The sequence below is a fragment of the Haliotis rubra genome, unplaced genomic scaffold (assembly GCF_003918875.1).
Source record: "Haliotis rubra isolate DU_JTF1 unplaced genomic scaffold, ASM391887v1 Scf159, whole genome shotgun sequence".
NCBI classification, from domain to species: Eukaryota; Metazoa; Mollusca; class Gastropoda; order Lepetellida; family Haliotidae; genus Haliotis; species Haliotis rubra.
In genome coordinates this window covers 1,285,978-1,300,589 of record NW_025765547.1, presented here as the reverse complement: position 1 = coordinate 1,300,589, position 14,612 = coordinate 1,285,978, and the positions used below count along the sequence as shown (strand labels likewise).

At 43.9% G+C, this 14,612-nt stretch overlaps 1 protein-coding gene across 2 annotated transcripts in view; it reads left to right on the top strand.

Moving 5' to 3' along the window:
• LOC124271255 (X-ray repair cross-complementing protein 6-like) overlaps nt 1-14,612 on the top strand; it is a 30,601-nt gene that overhangs the window by 4,760 nt on the left and 11,229 nt on the right. For both annotated transcript variants that reach the window (XR_006896986.1, XM_046706348.1), the window contains exons 4-14: nt 380-454; nt 4,446-4,493; nt 5,139-5,193; nt 5,404-5,497; nt 6,185-6,263; nt 6,429-6,536; nt 7,699-7,775; nt 8,007-8,090; nt 9,504-9,600; nt 10,493-10,607; nt 11,976-12,064. Coding sequence is in view for 1 of the 2 variants with exons in the window: in XM_046706348.1 (XP_046562304.1) it covers nt 380-454; nt 4,446-4,493; nt 5,139-5,193; nt 5,404-5,497; nt 6,185-6,263; nt 6,429-6,536; nt 7,699-7,775; nt 8,007-8,090; nt 9,504-9,600; nt 10,493-10,607; nt 11,976-12,064 (921 nt within the window). In the remaining variant the exon portion in view is untranslated. The remainder of the gene's footprint in view (nt 1-379; nt 455-4,445; nt 4,494-5,138; nt 5,194-5,403; nt 5,498-6,184; nt 6,264-6,428; nt 6,537-7,698; nt 7,776-8,006; nt 8,091-9,503; nt 9,601-10,492; nt 10,608-11,975; nt 12,065-14,612) is intronic.

The following is a 14,612-nucleotide window of genomic DNA, read 5'->3' as shown; positions in this document are numbered from 1 at the left end:
GTCTTTGTTATTCATGCCATTTCATGTACATACACATCTAAATGTATTTGTGTTTGGTGAGAGCTGAGATCTGATTTTAATGAGTTAGAATATATGTAGAATAACTGAATGTTGTTTTCCAGGGTACGTGAGTGGCCCAGCCATGAAAGGCAATGCAACCTTACGATCATTTTTTGTAACCAGCATTTAGCCGAATTTTGTTTCTGGTTTCATCTACACCAAACCCATGCACATGGGTTTCATCACATTCGTAAACATTCAAGTCATGCATCAATTCAGTATTTCTCCTGTATCAAGCTGAGATGGCCAGATACATATGGAGTTCTATGCATAATGGAGTTAAACCCAACTCACTTACTCACTCAATCTGGTGTTTCAGTGTGTACAGACTTGCATGCAGAACAAGATCATAGGCAGTGACAAGGATTTCATGGGTGTTGTCTTCTTTGGAACAGTAAGTTGGCTGTTATATTCCTCTCAACACCATTAGACTGCATGTATTTCCCTGTGTGGAATCTAGGCAAGAATAAGTTAGTGTTTCTTACTTGTCTCTGTGGGTGGAGTCTAGGTACGAATAGGTCCCAGAGCCCCTTACCTGTCTCTGTGGGTGGAGTCTAGGCACGAATAGGTCCCAGGGCCCTTACCTGTCTCTGAGTCTAGGTCCCAGAGGCCCTTACCTGTCTCTGTGGGTGGAGTCTAGGTACGAATAGGTCCCAGAGCCCCTTACCTGTCTCTGTGGGTGGAGTCTAGGTACGAATAGGTCCCAGAGCCCTTTACCTGTCTCTGTGGGTGGAGTCTAGGTACGAATAGGTCCCAGAGGCCCTTACTTGTCTCTGTGGGTGGAGTCTAGGTAAGAATAGGTCCCAGAGCCCCTTACCTGTCTCTGTGGGTGGAGTCTAGGAGTGCAGAATAGGTCCCAGAGCCCCTTACCTGTCTCTGTGGGTGGAGTCTAGAGTACGAATAGGTCCCAGAGCCCCTTACCTGTCTCTGTGGGTGGAGTCTAGAGTGTCTCTGAATAGGTAAGAGTGGTCCCTTGCCCTTACTTGTCTCTGTGGGTGGAGTCTAGGTAAGAATAGGTCCCAGAGCCCCTTACCTGTCTCTGTGGGTGGAGTCTAGGTAAGAATAGGTCCCAGAGCCCCTTACCTGTCTCTGTGGGTGGAGTCTAGGTAAGAATAGGTCCCAGAGCCCCTTACCTGTCTCTGTGGGTGGAGTCTAGGTAAGAATAGGTCCCAGAGCCCCTTACCTGTCTCTGTGGGTGGAGTCTAGGTAAGAATAGGTCCCAGAGCCCCTTACTGTCTCTGTGGGTGGAGTCTAGGTAAGAATAGGTCCCAGAGCCCCTTACCTTGTCTCTGTGGGTGGAGTCTAGGTAAGAATAGGTCCCAGAGCCCCTTACCTGTCTCTGTGGGTGGAGTCTAGGTAGGAATAGGTCCCAGAGCCCCTTACCTGTCTCTGTGGGTGGAGTCTAGGTACGAATAGGTCATCAGAGCCCCTTACTTGTCTCTGTGGGTGGAGTCTAGGTAAGAATAGGTCCCAGTGCCCCTTACTTGTCTCTGTGGGTGGAGTCTAGGTAAGAATAGGTCATCAGTGCCCCTTACTTGTCTCTGTGGGTGGAGTCTAGGTAAGAATAGGTCCCAGAGCCCCTTACTTGTCTCTGTGGGTGGAGTCTAGGTAAGAATAGGTCATCAGTGCCCCTTACTTGTCTCTGTGGGTGGAGTCTAGGTAAGAATAGGTCCCAGAGCCCCTTACTTGTCTCTGTGGGTGGAGTCTAGGTAAGAATAGGTCATCAGTGCCCCTTACTTGTCTCTGTGGGTGGAGTCTAGGTAAGAATAGGTTATCAGTGTTGTCTCTGTGGTGGAGTCTAGGTAAGTTATATGTTCTCAGTGCTCCTTACTTGTCTCTGTGGGTGGAGTCCAGGAAAGAATAGGTCCCAGGGCTCATGAACCCCATGATTGCAGGGTTTTACGGGACGAGTGATTCCTGCATATTGGACACATTAATTTAATGAAGTACACCCAAACTAAAATCTGGTGCGTCCTTGTGGGCAATATAATATTTTTCTGGGAAAGAACTTTTGAGTTTGTAATGATATCCCATACTAAAATATAAACATTCTGTTTACAATCATTATTCTAATGACATTGAAAGTGACACATATTATAACATAATCATTATCAAATGGGAAGCATCCATGATCAATGACTGCATGCAATTTGATGGACTCCCCGATTTTGAAATGGACTCTCAGAATACATATGCCCTGGAGTCCCAGTCTTCTTCAGGACTCCCAGTACATATTATGCATTTTACAAGCTGAAAATGTCCTGTGACAGTTGTATTGCGGTCGGTTGTTTCATAATTGTGACTTTGTATTAATTATTTTATGTTAACTTTCCGTGGTTTTACGCACATGTTGCTCTGCCATGGCGGGGAAGTTTAAGCGTGCCAACGTGGTTGTAATATTGCGTATTGAACCAACTATTTCTTCCCGTGGTAGCCTTCACGCATTATTTTCAATGTTTTCTATGTGTATATTAGCTGCTGGTCCGCGCGTTAGCTACATGCTTGCGTGTTTGCTTTCAGGCGTTTTCCTCCTGTTCGGGTCTGTGGGCAGAGTATTCCATCGGGCCGACAGACCACCTATGTGTGTATCGCGGTGCTTTGAAAGACCGGCCATGAGGCCAAACTTGTGAAATTTGTCTGGGGTTTTCCCGGGCCCAGAAGAGGAGGGCGGCCGACTTCCTCTTTTACAGAGAAATGCGTGGCGGAGGGGAACTTACCCAGGTCCCCGTCTAAGGCTAAAAAGCAGCTCTAAGGGGAAAAAATCCGTAGCCAGTCCCCTTCTCCCGCTCCTGGTAGCGGTTTTGACATGACTATAATCACACAGATGTTTCAGCAGCACGCAGACTTCGATGAGGTCCCTGGATTCATGAGACGGTTGGAGAACTCCAGCAGGAGTTCCTCGCCCACTCTGGCGTGGGGCGGAGGAGGAGTCTGGGGGATCGCCGAGTCCGGCTCGATCCCTAGGCCTTGGCGTCCTGTCGACCAGCTGCCTCTGGCTTCGGTCCGGGCCGCCTCGGCTGCCCGGAGGAGGTGCTCCCAGTCCCCCTCTCGGAGTTGGCGCAGGGACCCGTTGATGATTCCTAGGGTTCCGATCCCTCGCCCTCCCGCCCCATGAGGCGGGAGGCACCAGTTCTGCCTGAGTATGCCTCCAGCGTCTCGAGACCGGGTCCGTGCATGCCTGCAGGCACTGGCGCTGGGCACTCTGTCTGCTCCTCCCTCTCTGTTGTTCCTAGTGCTAGGCAGCCCACGGGTCCGGGGTTGGGTCCTCTTAGCGAGGAGACCCAGCCTCAGACTTCGGGCTCGAGGCGCCGAGTCGATGGATACTGGGGAGGTCGAGGAGCAGGAGGGTGCCTTCCGTTTCTTCGGCTCTGCGGGAGGTCCGGCAACGGATTGCAGTACCTACCCCAGGCAGCGGTGCCTGTTGGCAGCTCGGACTTCGGCTGAGTTCCACTTGCCAGGCGGAAGGCGTTTGCCCCTTGGCAGCCTCGCGAGCGCAGCTCCGCATTCTTCCATCGTTAGTCCAGGGCGTGGTCGATCCCCTCTTGTCTGGTTCTCGCCTCCGTTTTGACTTGCGGGAGCTTGTCGGAGATACCAGCTTGGGGAGGATTCCTGTTCATGGTACCTATATCGTGGATGAGTGTGTATTCACTTCAGTCGCCTTGGGGGAGGCTCGGCTTCCTCCAGAGCAGCTCCGGCTGCTTTCGGCAAGGCGTGTGATTTACTATGCTAACATTTGGAGGTCGTCTTTGAGCACAAATCCTCCTGTGGGTTCCTCTCCCATAATGCCTCTGTGACGCCGAAACTGGGACATCGACAGGTGAGTGTCATGGCGTCTGTTACATTTTTTTCCCATTAACGATAGCTATTTGTGTGTGCTTGGACAGAATTCCTCCTCCCTGGCCTCCGGTCTTTGGGAGTCTGTGTTTATGCATAATATGTACCCCAAGGGCGCATTCTCTATGAAGAAGAATTAACCAAACCTGAAGAGGTTTTAAATTCTTCGAAGAGAGTCGCCCTTGAGGGCTAGGGCCTCCCGCTTACTCCGCAATTCTGTTCACTGATATATTCAGCAGAAGGAATGATGATCACGGGCCTAGGTGCTTACCCAGTTGGTTAGCATGCTTAACGGGAGGTAACTCCACCTAGGTGGGAGCCGTATAATGAATAAAAAAGTTTATTTATTGTACAATCTTTTTATTCAAAAAACATTGATACAACTGTCACAGGACATTTTCAGCTTGGAAAATGCATAATATGTACCCCAAGGACGACTCTCTTCTAAGAATTTAAAACCTCTTCAGGTTTGGTTAAGTTTCAAAGAGCTATGTAAAAACCTGTGATTGTTGTAAGCGCTGATGGTGATCTTTGTTGTTATTATGTTCCAGGACAAAAGTGAAAATCCAACTGATTTCAAACGTATCTACATCTACCAGGTGAGCTATGTTGCACATCTTTTTGTTGGATAAAGCACTATGCTTTTGTCAGGACTACTCTGTAATAGTTGTGTGGTCAGGACACTGATGTATTGTACCATTAAGCCAAATAAAAAAAAATGTTGTGGTTCTGATTACACCTCTTTAAAATTTAGGGTAGGTAGGTCAAAACTTTTTTTTTTTACATATTTTTTAAAGTAAAATACAAACTAATAACACATTTATTAATATGTAATTGTTTATTCAATCAACCTTGCGGCCATCATATCGACTTTCTCTATCAGAATGACCAATATCTGTTGGTGCCGGGAAAAAACATTGGTATCTGAAAGCATATTTTATTCATTCTGCTTGAAAAAAAATAGGGTCGGCACTGGAATTCAAGGGTCGGTTGGGTAATCGGAACCACAACATTTTTTTTTAGGCCTTACTGACAACAAACTTGATCTGTAACCAGAAGCTGCTAATGTTTCACCAAGTCCTTCAGCAGTGTAGCGGTTATTTTAGAATTGACATCAATATTTTTTTGTGATTGTGGATGTAATATAAATGATAGAATTCTCTCCATGATGTAACAATGATAATGAAACTACTGTTCACAGGAGCCTTAAACCCAAGTCTCTTACTGCTATTTTGTTGTTTCAGACTCTGGACCAGCCGGGTGCTCCGCGTATTCTAGAGCTTGAGGAGCTACAAGAGAGTAAGTGCCATCAGCCCAAAACTCAAAGTCTAGTAAAATCTCTTTCTATATAATACATGTTGTAAGCTCAGTAAAAGTCCACACATTAATGTTAAAATTATCACAGTGTTGCTGACCTCATCAACAACTTCTTCTGAATCAACCAATGTGCATCAAGCTCCTAGAACTGAGTTCAGTTGTCATGGCTACTGACTGCTTTCTGTTTTGTAGAGGGTTTCAAGAAGTTTGGCACCAAGTATGGTCACAGCGATGCCTTCTCCCTCAGTGAGGCTCTGTGGACATGTGCTAGCATGTTCTCAAACTGGTATGTATCATGTTTAAATTAGTCGTTGTCTGTAGGGATTGCCACTGAGAAGTTTGCAGTCATACGTGAATTGGGTGTGGTGACATAGTTAGATTGTATGTCCTTGATCCCTGATACCCATGAAGATCCGGGGTAGAATAGGTCTTCAGCAACCCATGCTTGCCACAAAGGCTTACTATGCTTGTCGTAACAGACCACGGGATCGGGTGGTCAGGCTCGCTGACTTGGTTGACACATGTCATCGGGTTCCCAATTGCACAGATCGATGCTCATGCTGTTGATAACTGGATTGTCTGGACTCGACAGACTCCGATTATTTACAGACCGCCGCTAAACTCATATAGCTGGAACTTCTTTCTGTACAATGCCTCCATGGGAAGTCGGCATATATTTCATTTACATCAATGTCCCATGCCATTTTCTGAAATGGTTACCATATTTGGTAATTTAGAAGGTCGTCGTCAATGATTCAATGGTTGCAGGATTTGATTTCGAACAGGTTCTTTCACGTATGCAAATGGTATTGTCATGGCAAGATGGATGTCAAACTACAAGGTGTATTTAGCGTTTTGAATGGGCAGATTTTCATCATATTTTGGCCAGGTTGGCTTGAGGTACTATTTCAAAATTTAAATTCATAGAAGGTTTTTATCTAACATCACTGTGACTTTTGTCTACTTGTTTCAGCACCCAGAAGATCAACTACAAGAGAGTGATGCTGTTCACCAACAATGATGATCCACATGCAGGAAATGCTCAATATCAGGTATATAGAATATAATCACCCCAACATTGCATTGACTGCCAAGACTTCAGTTGGCTAAGTTCACCTTCAACAGCATTCTCAAGGTCATCAAGGACATGTTTGTGCCAAACGTTTTATGTGTTTCTGTGGATCTTTGGTCACAGTTTTTTAATATTTGAATTTCAGCGCCAGGCTAAGACAAAAGCAAGTGACCTTCATGAGACTGGGATTGACCTTGAACTGATGCACATGCAGAAGCCAGGGGAGAGGTTTGATGTGTCCAAGTTCTACAAGGTTGGTTGACAGTGACAGGACACTTAAGTTAGCTTTTAAGATCACTCTTGAAAAAATATGACAGATTGACAAATATCTATATAATTTGTTCTAGCACATAAGGTGTTCATGTGTTGCAGTGTTTCCACATTACTCCAGTAAATTAAATTTTCTTGATCAGTGATACTGACATTGAAATACACAATGCCATTTTAGAAAGTGGTCAAATGTAACATATGTTATATTTGGGATTACACGCTCTCAGTCAAGCACTGATTCTAGTACTTTTTTGGGTTGAGTCCTCAGAGTCAGGCATTTGTGAGGGCGTGGGTTCAAATCCCGGATGGGACTCAACCCAAACAAGTACTAGAATCAGTGCTTTACTGAGAGAGTGTAATCCCAAATATAACATATGATACTGACATTATTCCCTGAGATAAGAAATTCATCCAAAGTCTAAAAGCCAACCTGAACATGCAGAGCTACAGATAACTTTTTGGGTCATTGAGTTATGTACTCGCTTGTGTTCATCTCAAATGGGTATCCTAATTTTCCTTTGAGTAATCAAATAAATTGTACCCACCTCACTCAAACTCAATTGGGTATTTTGTCATTTTCCATTAATTGTATTAATATAATAAAGTTTAAATGTTAGTGTTTGTTATTTATATTTGATCTATAGTATGAGAAACGATAAGAAAGACTGCAAGTTGTCAAGTTCATGTCCTGAAACAGAACCTCTCACTATACCTCAGTTATTTTATCTATCCACCGGTACGCAAGCTAAGATTTGACATTTTGTGTGTACTATTGAGGGGCGGTGGGGTAGCCTAGTGGTTAAAGCGTTGGCTCGTCACGCCGAAGACCCGGGTTCGAATCCCCACATGGGTACAATATGTGAAGCCTATTTCTGGTGTCCCCCGCCGTGATGTTGCTGGAATATTGCTAAAAGCAGCGTAAAACTAAACTCAGTCAGTCAGTCAGTGTACTATTGAGTATTTACAAAAATTCAAGCGTACCTGTAGGAATTGAGTTTTCACATAAATATTTGTGTAATTTACCAGATACACAGCTTATCTGTACCTCTGACATACTGAAAACAGGAGTAGACACGATAAAGGGAATAGTATGTTGTTGTGGTGCTGATGCTGAGATGCTAACACGCAGGAGGCTTTGTTTGCAGGATCTTCTGTACGCAGATGATGATGAGCTCACAGAGTTACCTGACCCTGCTGAGAGGTTGGAAGAACTGCTCACCAGGTAGCACTGACTTTTCGTTGTTTATCAACATGTCTGCACCCAAACATTTGTGTGTGGTGTTTAGTTCACATCTGAATGATCTGTACAGATTGAATATGACTGAAATCAAGGGTCATTCTTGCCTTTTATTTTTATGAAGGTATATCTAACCTTGAAATCCAATTCTGGATTGTTTTGCATACTCTCAAACCTATCTTTCAGAGACACATTTGTGATTCATTGCTATTTCAGAGTACGATCTAAGGACCACAAGAAGAGGGCGCTCCGTAGGATTCCTTTCTCTCTTGGAGATGGCCTGGACTTCTCTGTTGGAGTGTGAGTAGAGTCTGACATACATACCTTACGATGTGTTGCTATACAACTATACTGACGTGACTGGTAGGATCACCGAGTCCTTGGGAGTTTGTGTAAGGTATTGCTGAGGGCCTTCTGAGAGAACCCATCACAAGTTCTAACCTATGGTCTTTCATCAGAAGGCTAAATATAGGTCAGCCTCCCTTGTGAATATTCATCACATAGTTGTCGTCTGCCTACAGACCGGGGTAATTAGCATCCCACTGTCCAACCACAAAATAAGTGCATTATGCGAGATAGGATAAGTTTTAAAATATGAAAATGTTAAATGTGAATTGTATACATAATACAGTGTGTGGTCGTGTGCACGGAGCTCAGGTCACAAATCAGTTGAAATTTAGCTACGTTGGGCACAGCGAGTCCTTGGATGGGGGACCATGTGTGGCAGCTTGACTCCTGAGAGTTTCAAGGACTACAGTCCTGCCCCACAATGAAGCACATGTGATACACATGGTCTTACCTTACTCTGTTCACCCAGAAGAAAATGGGTACCCGATGAGAAGTCATGTGGATACTAACCTTCAAACGCCACACAGGCAGCCTGAGTTAACTGGGATAATAATGATCAGATTGTGTGCACTTTGAGCAACCGCAACGGATGGAAAATAGTGCATAACAAATGCACTTATTATTATCCTATCTCACACAATGTATTCCCACCTCACCAACCCTGCTACACAGATTACAAGATTGGTTCCAGGTCCATGACAAAGCACTGACCTCAGTTGGTCATGTTGTCAGTCAGAGCAAGATGCATGCTTAACAGTAGTTTATAGTGTCTACCTACAACAGATGGGGTGTTGGGGAAACATGTTGCAACTGGCTGAAACCATCATCATCGTCCGGTCATGTTGTCAGTCAGGACAAGATGCATGCTTAACAGTAGCTAATAGTGACTACCTACAACAGATGGGGTGTTGGGGAAACATGTTGCAACTGGCTGAAACCATCATCATCGTCCGGTCATGTTGTCAGTCGGGGCAAGATGCATGCTTAACAGTAGCTTATAGTGACTACCTACAACAGATGGGGGTGTTGGGGATACATGTTGTAACTGGCTGAAACCATCATCATCGTCCGGTCATGTTGTCAGCCCAGTGAGTGGTCGAGTGATCAAGAAACCTGCCAGATATTCAGACTAACTGTAACATGTATCTAACCATTGTGTTACAGTACAGAATAGTAGGAGTTTATGTGTGGCTAAAAACTATGTTTCAGGTCGTTTTGACTCCACAGTTGACAGAGTGAGGGAATGTGCATAACGTGATATGAGAAGTATTATTAATATGCAATTTATAGTTAACATTTTCAATTTTGTTTTTACTGAAAAATGCTGTGAAGTAATACAATGTTTAATTGGATTTCACGTTCTAGGTACAATCTTGTTCGGAGTTGTCCTAAACCATCAGCTGTGAAGCTGTCTCGGGACACAAACGAGGAACTAAAAAGTCACTCCAAGACATACCTGGAGGTAAGAATATTCCTGTGTCACATTATGGATAGAGTTATTGATCAATGAACCAATCAAAACGTGACTTGGCTGCAAGTCATTGGCACAATATGGAGATGGTTCACTTGTTACATTTCTGTTGTGACGCCATTGAACTCTGCTTATTTCAAGATTTAGATTATAGGACAGGGACTCATCTAGTATGTATAACTAAGGCAGTGAAATTGGGGGGAAAACTTGCTGTAAGTTGGAATGTCTTTACTTTGCATTCAATGCAGTGATGTAAAGCTAAGAAAAATGTATGAAAAATAATATACATTAAAAACGATTATCACTATTTAGATTCGATATTTGAACACCTATTTATGTTATTTCCACACAGCGAGAACGTAATTTTGACTCTCAACTGAAGCAGTTTCGAGTGCTGAAATAAGGCGAAACGTGATTGATTAATGCCAGGCTACTTATCCAATGAGAATTGTTGTTAGTAGATATCACCAAGTTCACGATGGAAAAAAGCCGACTCTGAGAGTTAAATGAAATCTGATGTTGTTACTTGTATGAAGAATCGAATAAAAAAAGATCGAATCGAGGGTCCAATATCAAACTTCGAATCAAATCGAGGTCTGCGTGAATCATTGCCACCCTAATTATATAAGCTACAAATTATGACTGGGTGTCATATATCTGCCTCAGAAACATCCCTATAGGATAAAGATATTATTACCCGCATGTGTTTCCATATTGTGAATATCATCTATTGGGAATATAAGTTCTTTGTGCATGCCCTTTATACAAAAATGCTCCAATCGCAACCGATATTCAAGAACTCAATTATTTTCTTGATAATTCAGTTATAGATTAGTTTCATGATTCCAGATTTCAGGTGAGATTTTCTGTGAAACTGTTTCAGGATACTGGAGAAGTTCTGATGCCACAAGATCTAAAGAAAGCTCAGACCTATGGCAGTAGGAGAATCTGTTTTGAAAATGATGAGGTGACTGAGATTCGCAGGTTCGGCTCTTCAGGTAAGCTGTGTGACTTAGTCCGACTGCTGCACTCAACTGCACAAAACTGATTCAGTATATTTTTCACTTTTACTACTGTATTTGTCATAATGATTGGCATTATTCATGAAATGAAGCAGAGTGAGTGAGTTAGTATGGTTTTCCAGCAGTATCATGGTAGGAGGCACCATATATGGGCTTCACACATTGTACCCGTGTGGGGAATCAAACCCAGGTCTTTGGTGTGCACGAGTGAATGCTTTATCCACTGGGCTACCCCACCTCTACGAAGCAGAAAGCAGAACAATAAACTTGATACCACAATCTCATATGTTTGCACGTTAGATCACTTTGTAGAACAACTGTGAATTAGCATTACACTTTGTAGAACAACTATGAATTAAATTAGCATTACACTTTGAAACAACATGAAAACAATTCACCACTGGTCTGTAGGTAGGTCATCATGACATCCTGGAACTGTACTTATAGAAATAGACCCGTGAAGATCTGGGTTAGAATTGGTCTTCAGCAACCCATGCTTGTCGTAAGTGGATCGGGTGGTCAGGTTCGCTAACTTGGTTGACACATGTCATCGTATCCCAACTGTGTAGAGCGATGCTCATAAAGTTGATCACTGGATTGTCTGGTCCAGACTCGATTATTAACAAACCGCCGCCATATAGTTGAAATATTAGTGAACGCTGCATTAAACAAGAAACCAACAACTTATAGGAATTCTGCTAATATGAGTATTGATCATGATTTTTTGTTAACCACTAGTGATTGAATATGAGAGAGATGAGATGTTATGTCATTTTATTAAAATGCTTTTTGGTAATTAGCAGAAAACAAACTCCAAGACTCATCCTTGGATCTCTTGTCTCTTGTACATACAGTACGATTACAATGTAGTTAATCCTAATCCTAATTAACATGTGTTTTCATTACTGATGAGATGTTCTCACACCTGCCAAATCCTAATTATCAACTGACGTGACACGCTTCCCTAGTGTGTCATCAAACGCCTGCCGAGAGAATTAATACACTTAGTCGTGCGGTAAACATACACATACGCATATGCATGCACATGCGCACAGATCTTTCCGTCCGGATAACAGGATAATTTTTCAATGGGAATGGCTTGAAAATCTCCATCTGGGTCTGGAAGCGCGGGATCCAGCTAAGCGAGTACAATTACTGAAGGTAAGTTTCGTTTCTTCCGGAAGGCAGGGTTTCCGGACATACAGGGTCCGAGTAAACAGGGTTCGACTGTACTCAGATTACTTACAGCAAGGTCAAGCAGAATTATTTTGACATGAGTAAGTCTGAAGTGAAAGTTAACCCATTAGTTTAGTGGTTACTCATGGGTCAACACCTCTGTTTCAGGACTCACGCTGATGGGGTTCAAACCTCGGAGCTCTATAAAGAAGCACCACCATGTTAAACCAGCCTCCTTCATATACCCGGATGAGAGTGTAAGTGGGTCTGAGTCTCAAGCAGATGTGTCCTAGTTCAGTCTTAGAGGGTGGCGACCCGTGAAGATCTGGGGTAGAATAGGTCTTCAGCAACCCATTCTTGTCATAAAAGGTGACTATGCTTGTTGTAAAAGGCGACTAAAGGGATCGGGTGATCAGGCTCGCTGACTTGGTTGACACATGTCATCAGTTCCCAATTACGCAGATCGATGCTCATGCTGTTTATCATTGGATTGTCTGGTCCAGACTCGAATAATTACTGACTGCTGCCATATAGCTGGAATATTGCTGAGTGCGGCATAAAACTAAACTCACTCACTGACTCACTTAGAGGCTGGCAGGTGAAATAGGGTTTAATGTTGCTTTCAGGATTATGGTCCGTCAGTAGCAGTGTGCATGCAAGTGTGTGTGCACACACAAGAGATTATTACCTTCATGTGTTTCCATATTGTGAATATCATCTATTGAGAATATAGGTACTTTATGCATGCCCTTTATACAAAAATGCTCCATTTACAACCTATATTCAAGAGCTCCTTTATTTTCTTGATAACTTAGTTAAAATTAGTACCCACTGAGTAACCATGCAGCAGTTTAATATGGACACCCCACTCAGACACTGTATACTAACTATGAGACAACCAGTGCTTGTTTTATCCCCATGATACTGATTGCCAGGCAGAGTAACAAGTATCTTGCATGTAACTTCTTAAATCCTAAAACATCAAATTGAATAGATATCAACGGTCAAAGTCATTTTCCATTAGTATTTAATATCTTTTTTGTCGCCATATGACTTATCCTGCATGACCCGTGAGGGAAACAAGCTGTCTCATACTGACTGTGTGTTGTTTCAGACTTACGCTGGTAGCATGACCCGTGAGGGAAACAAGCTGTCTCATACTGACTGTGTGTTGTTTCAGACTTACGCTGGTAGCATGACCCGTGAGGGAAAAGAGCTGCCTCATACTGACTGTGTGTTGTTTCAGACTTACGCTGGTAGCATGACCCGTGAGGGAAACAAGCTGTCTCATACTGACTGTGTGTTGTTTCAGACTTACGCTGGTAGCATGACCCGTGAGGGAAACAAGCTGTCTCATACTGACTGTGTGTTGTTTCAGACTTACGCTGGTAGCATGACCCGTGAGGGAAACAAGCTGTCTCATACTGACTGTGTGTTGTTTCAGACTTACGCTGGTAGCATGACCCGTGAGGGAAACAAGCTGTCTCATACTGACTGTGTGTTGTTTCAGACTTACGCTGGTAGCATGACCCATGAGGGAAACAAGCTGTCTCATACTGACTGTGTGTTGTTTCAGACTTACGCTGGTAGCATGACCCGTGAGGGAAACAAGCTGTCTCATACTGACTGTGTGTTGTTTCAGACTTACGCTGGTAGCATGACCCGTGAGGGAAACAAGCTGTCTCATACTGACTGTGTGTTGTTTCAGACTTACGCTGGTAGCATGACCCGTGAGGGAAACAAGCTGTCTCATACTGACTGTGTGTTGTTTCAGACTTACGCTGGTAGCATGACCCGTGAGGGAAACAAGCTGTCTCATACTGACTGTGTGTTGTTTCAGACTTACGCTGGTAGCATGACCCGTGAGGGAAACAAGCTGTCTCATACTGACTGTGTGTTGTTTCAGACTTCACGCTGGTAGCATGACCCGTGAGGGAAACAAGCTGTCTCATACTGACTGTGTGTTGTTTCAGACTTACGCTGGTAGCATGACCCGTGGAGGGAAACAAGCTGTCTCATACTGACTGTGTGTTGTTTCAGACTTACGCTGGTAGCATGACCCGTGAGGGAAACAAGCTGTCTCATACTGACTGTGTGTTGTTTCAGACTTACGCTGGTAGCATGACCCGTGAGGGAAACAAGCTGTCTCATACTGACTGTGTGTTGTTTCAGACTTACGCTGGTAGCATGACCCGTGAGGGAAACAAGCTGTCTCATACTGACTGTGTGTTGTTTCAGACTTACGCTGGTAGCATGACCCGTGAGGGAAACAAGCTGTCTCATACTGACTGTGTGTTGTTTCAGACTTACGCTGGTAGCATGACCCGTGAGGGAAACAAGCTGTCTCATACTGACTGTGTGTTGTTTCAGACTTACGCTGGTAGCATGACCCGTGAGGGAAACAAGCTGTCTCATACTGACTGTGTGTTGTTTCAGACTTACGCTGGTAGCATGACCCGTGAGGGAAACAAGCTGTCTCATACTGACTGTGTGTTGTTTCAGACTTACGCTGGTAGCATGACCCGTGAGGGAAACAAGCTGTCTCATACTGACTGTGTGTTGTTTCAGACTTACGCTGGTAGCATGACCCGTGAGGGAAACAAGCTGTCTCATACTGACTGTGTGTTGTTTCAGACTTACGCTGGTAGCATGACCCGTGAGGGAAACAAGCTGTCTCATACTGACTGTGTGTTGTTTCAGACTTACGCTGGTAGCATGACCCGTGAGGGAAACAAGCTGTCTCATACTGACTGTGTGTTGTTTCAGACTTACGCTGGTAGCATGACCCGTGAGGGAAACAAGCTG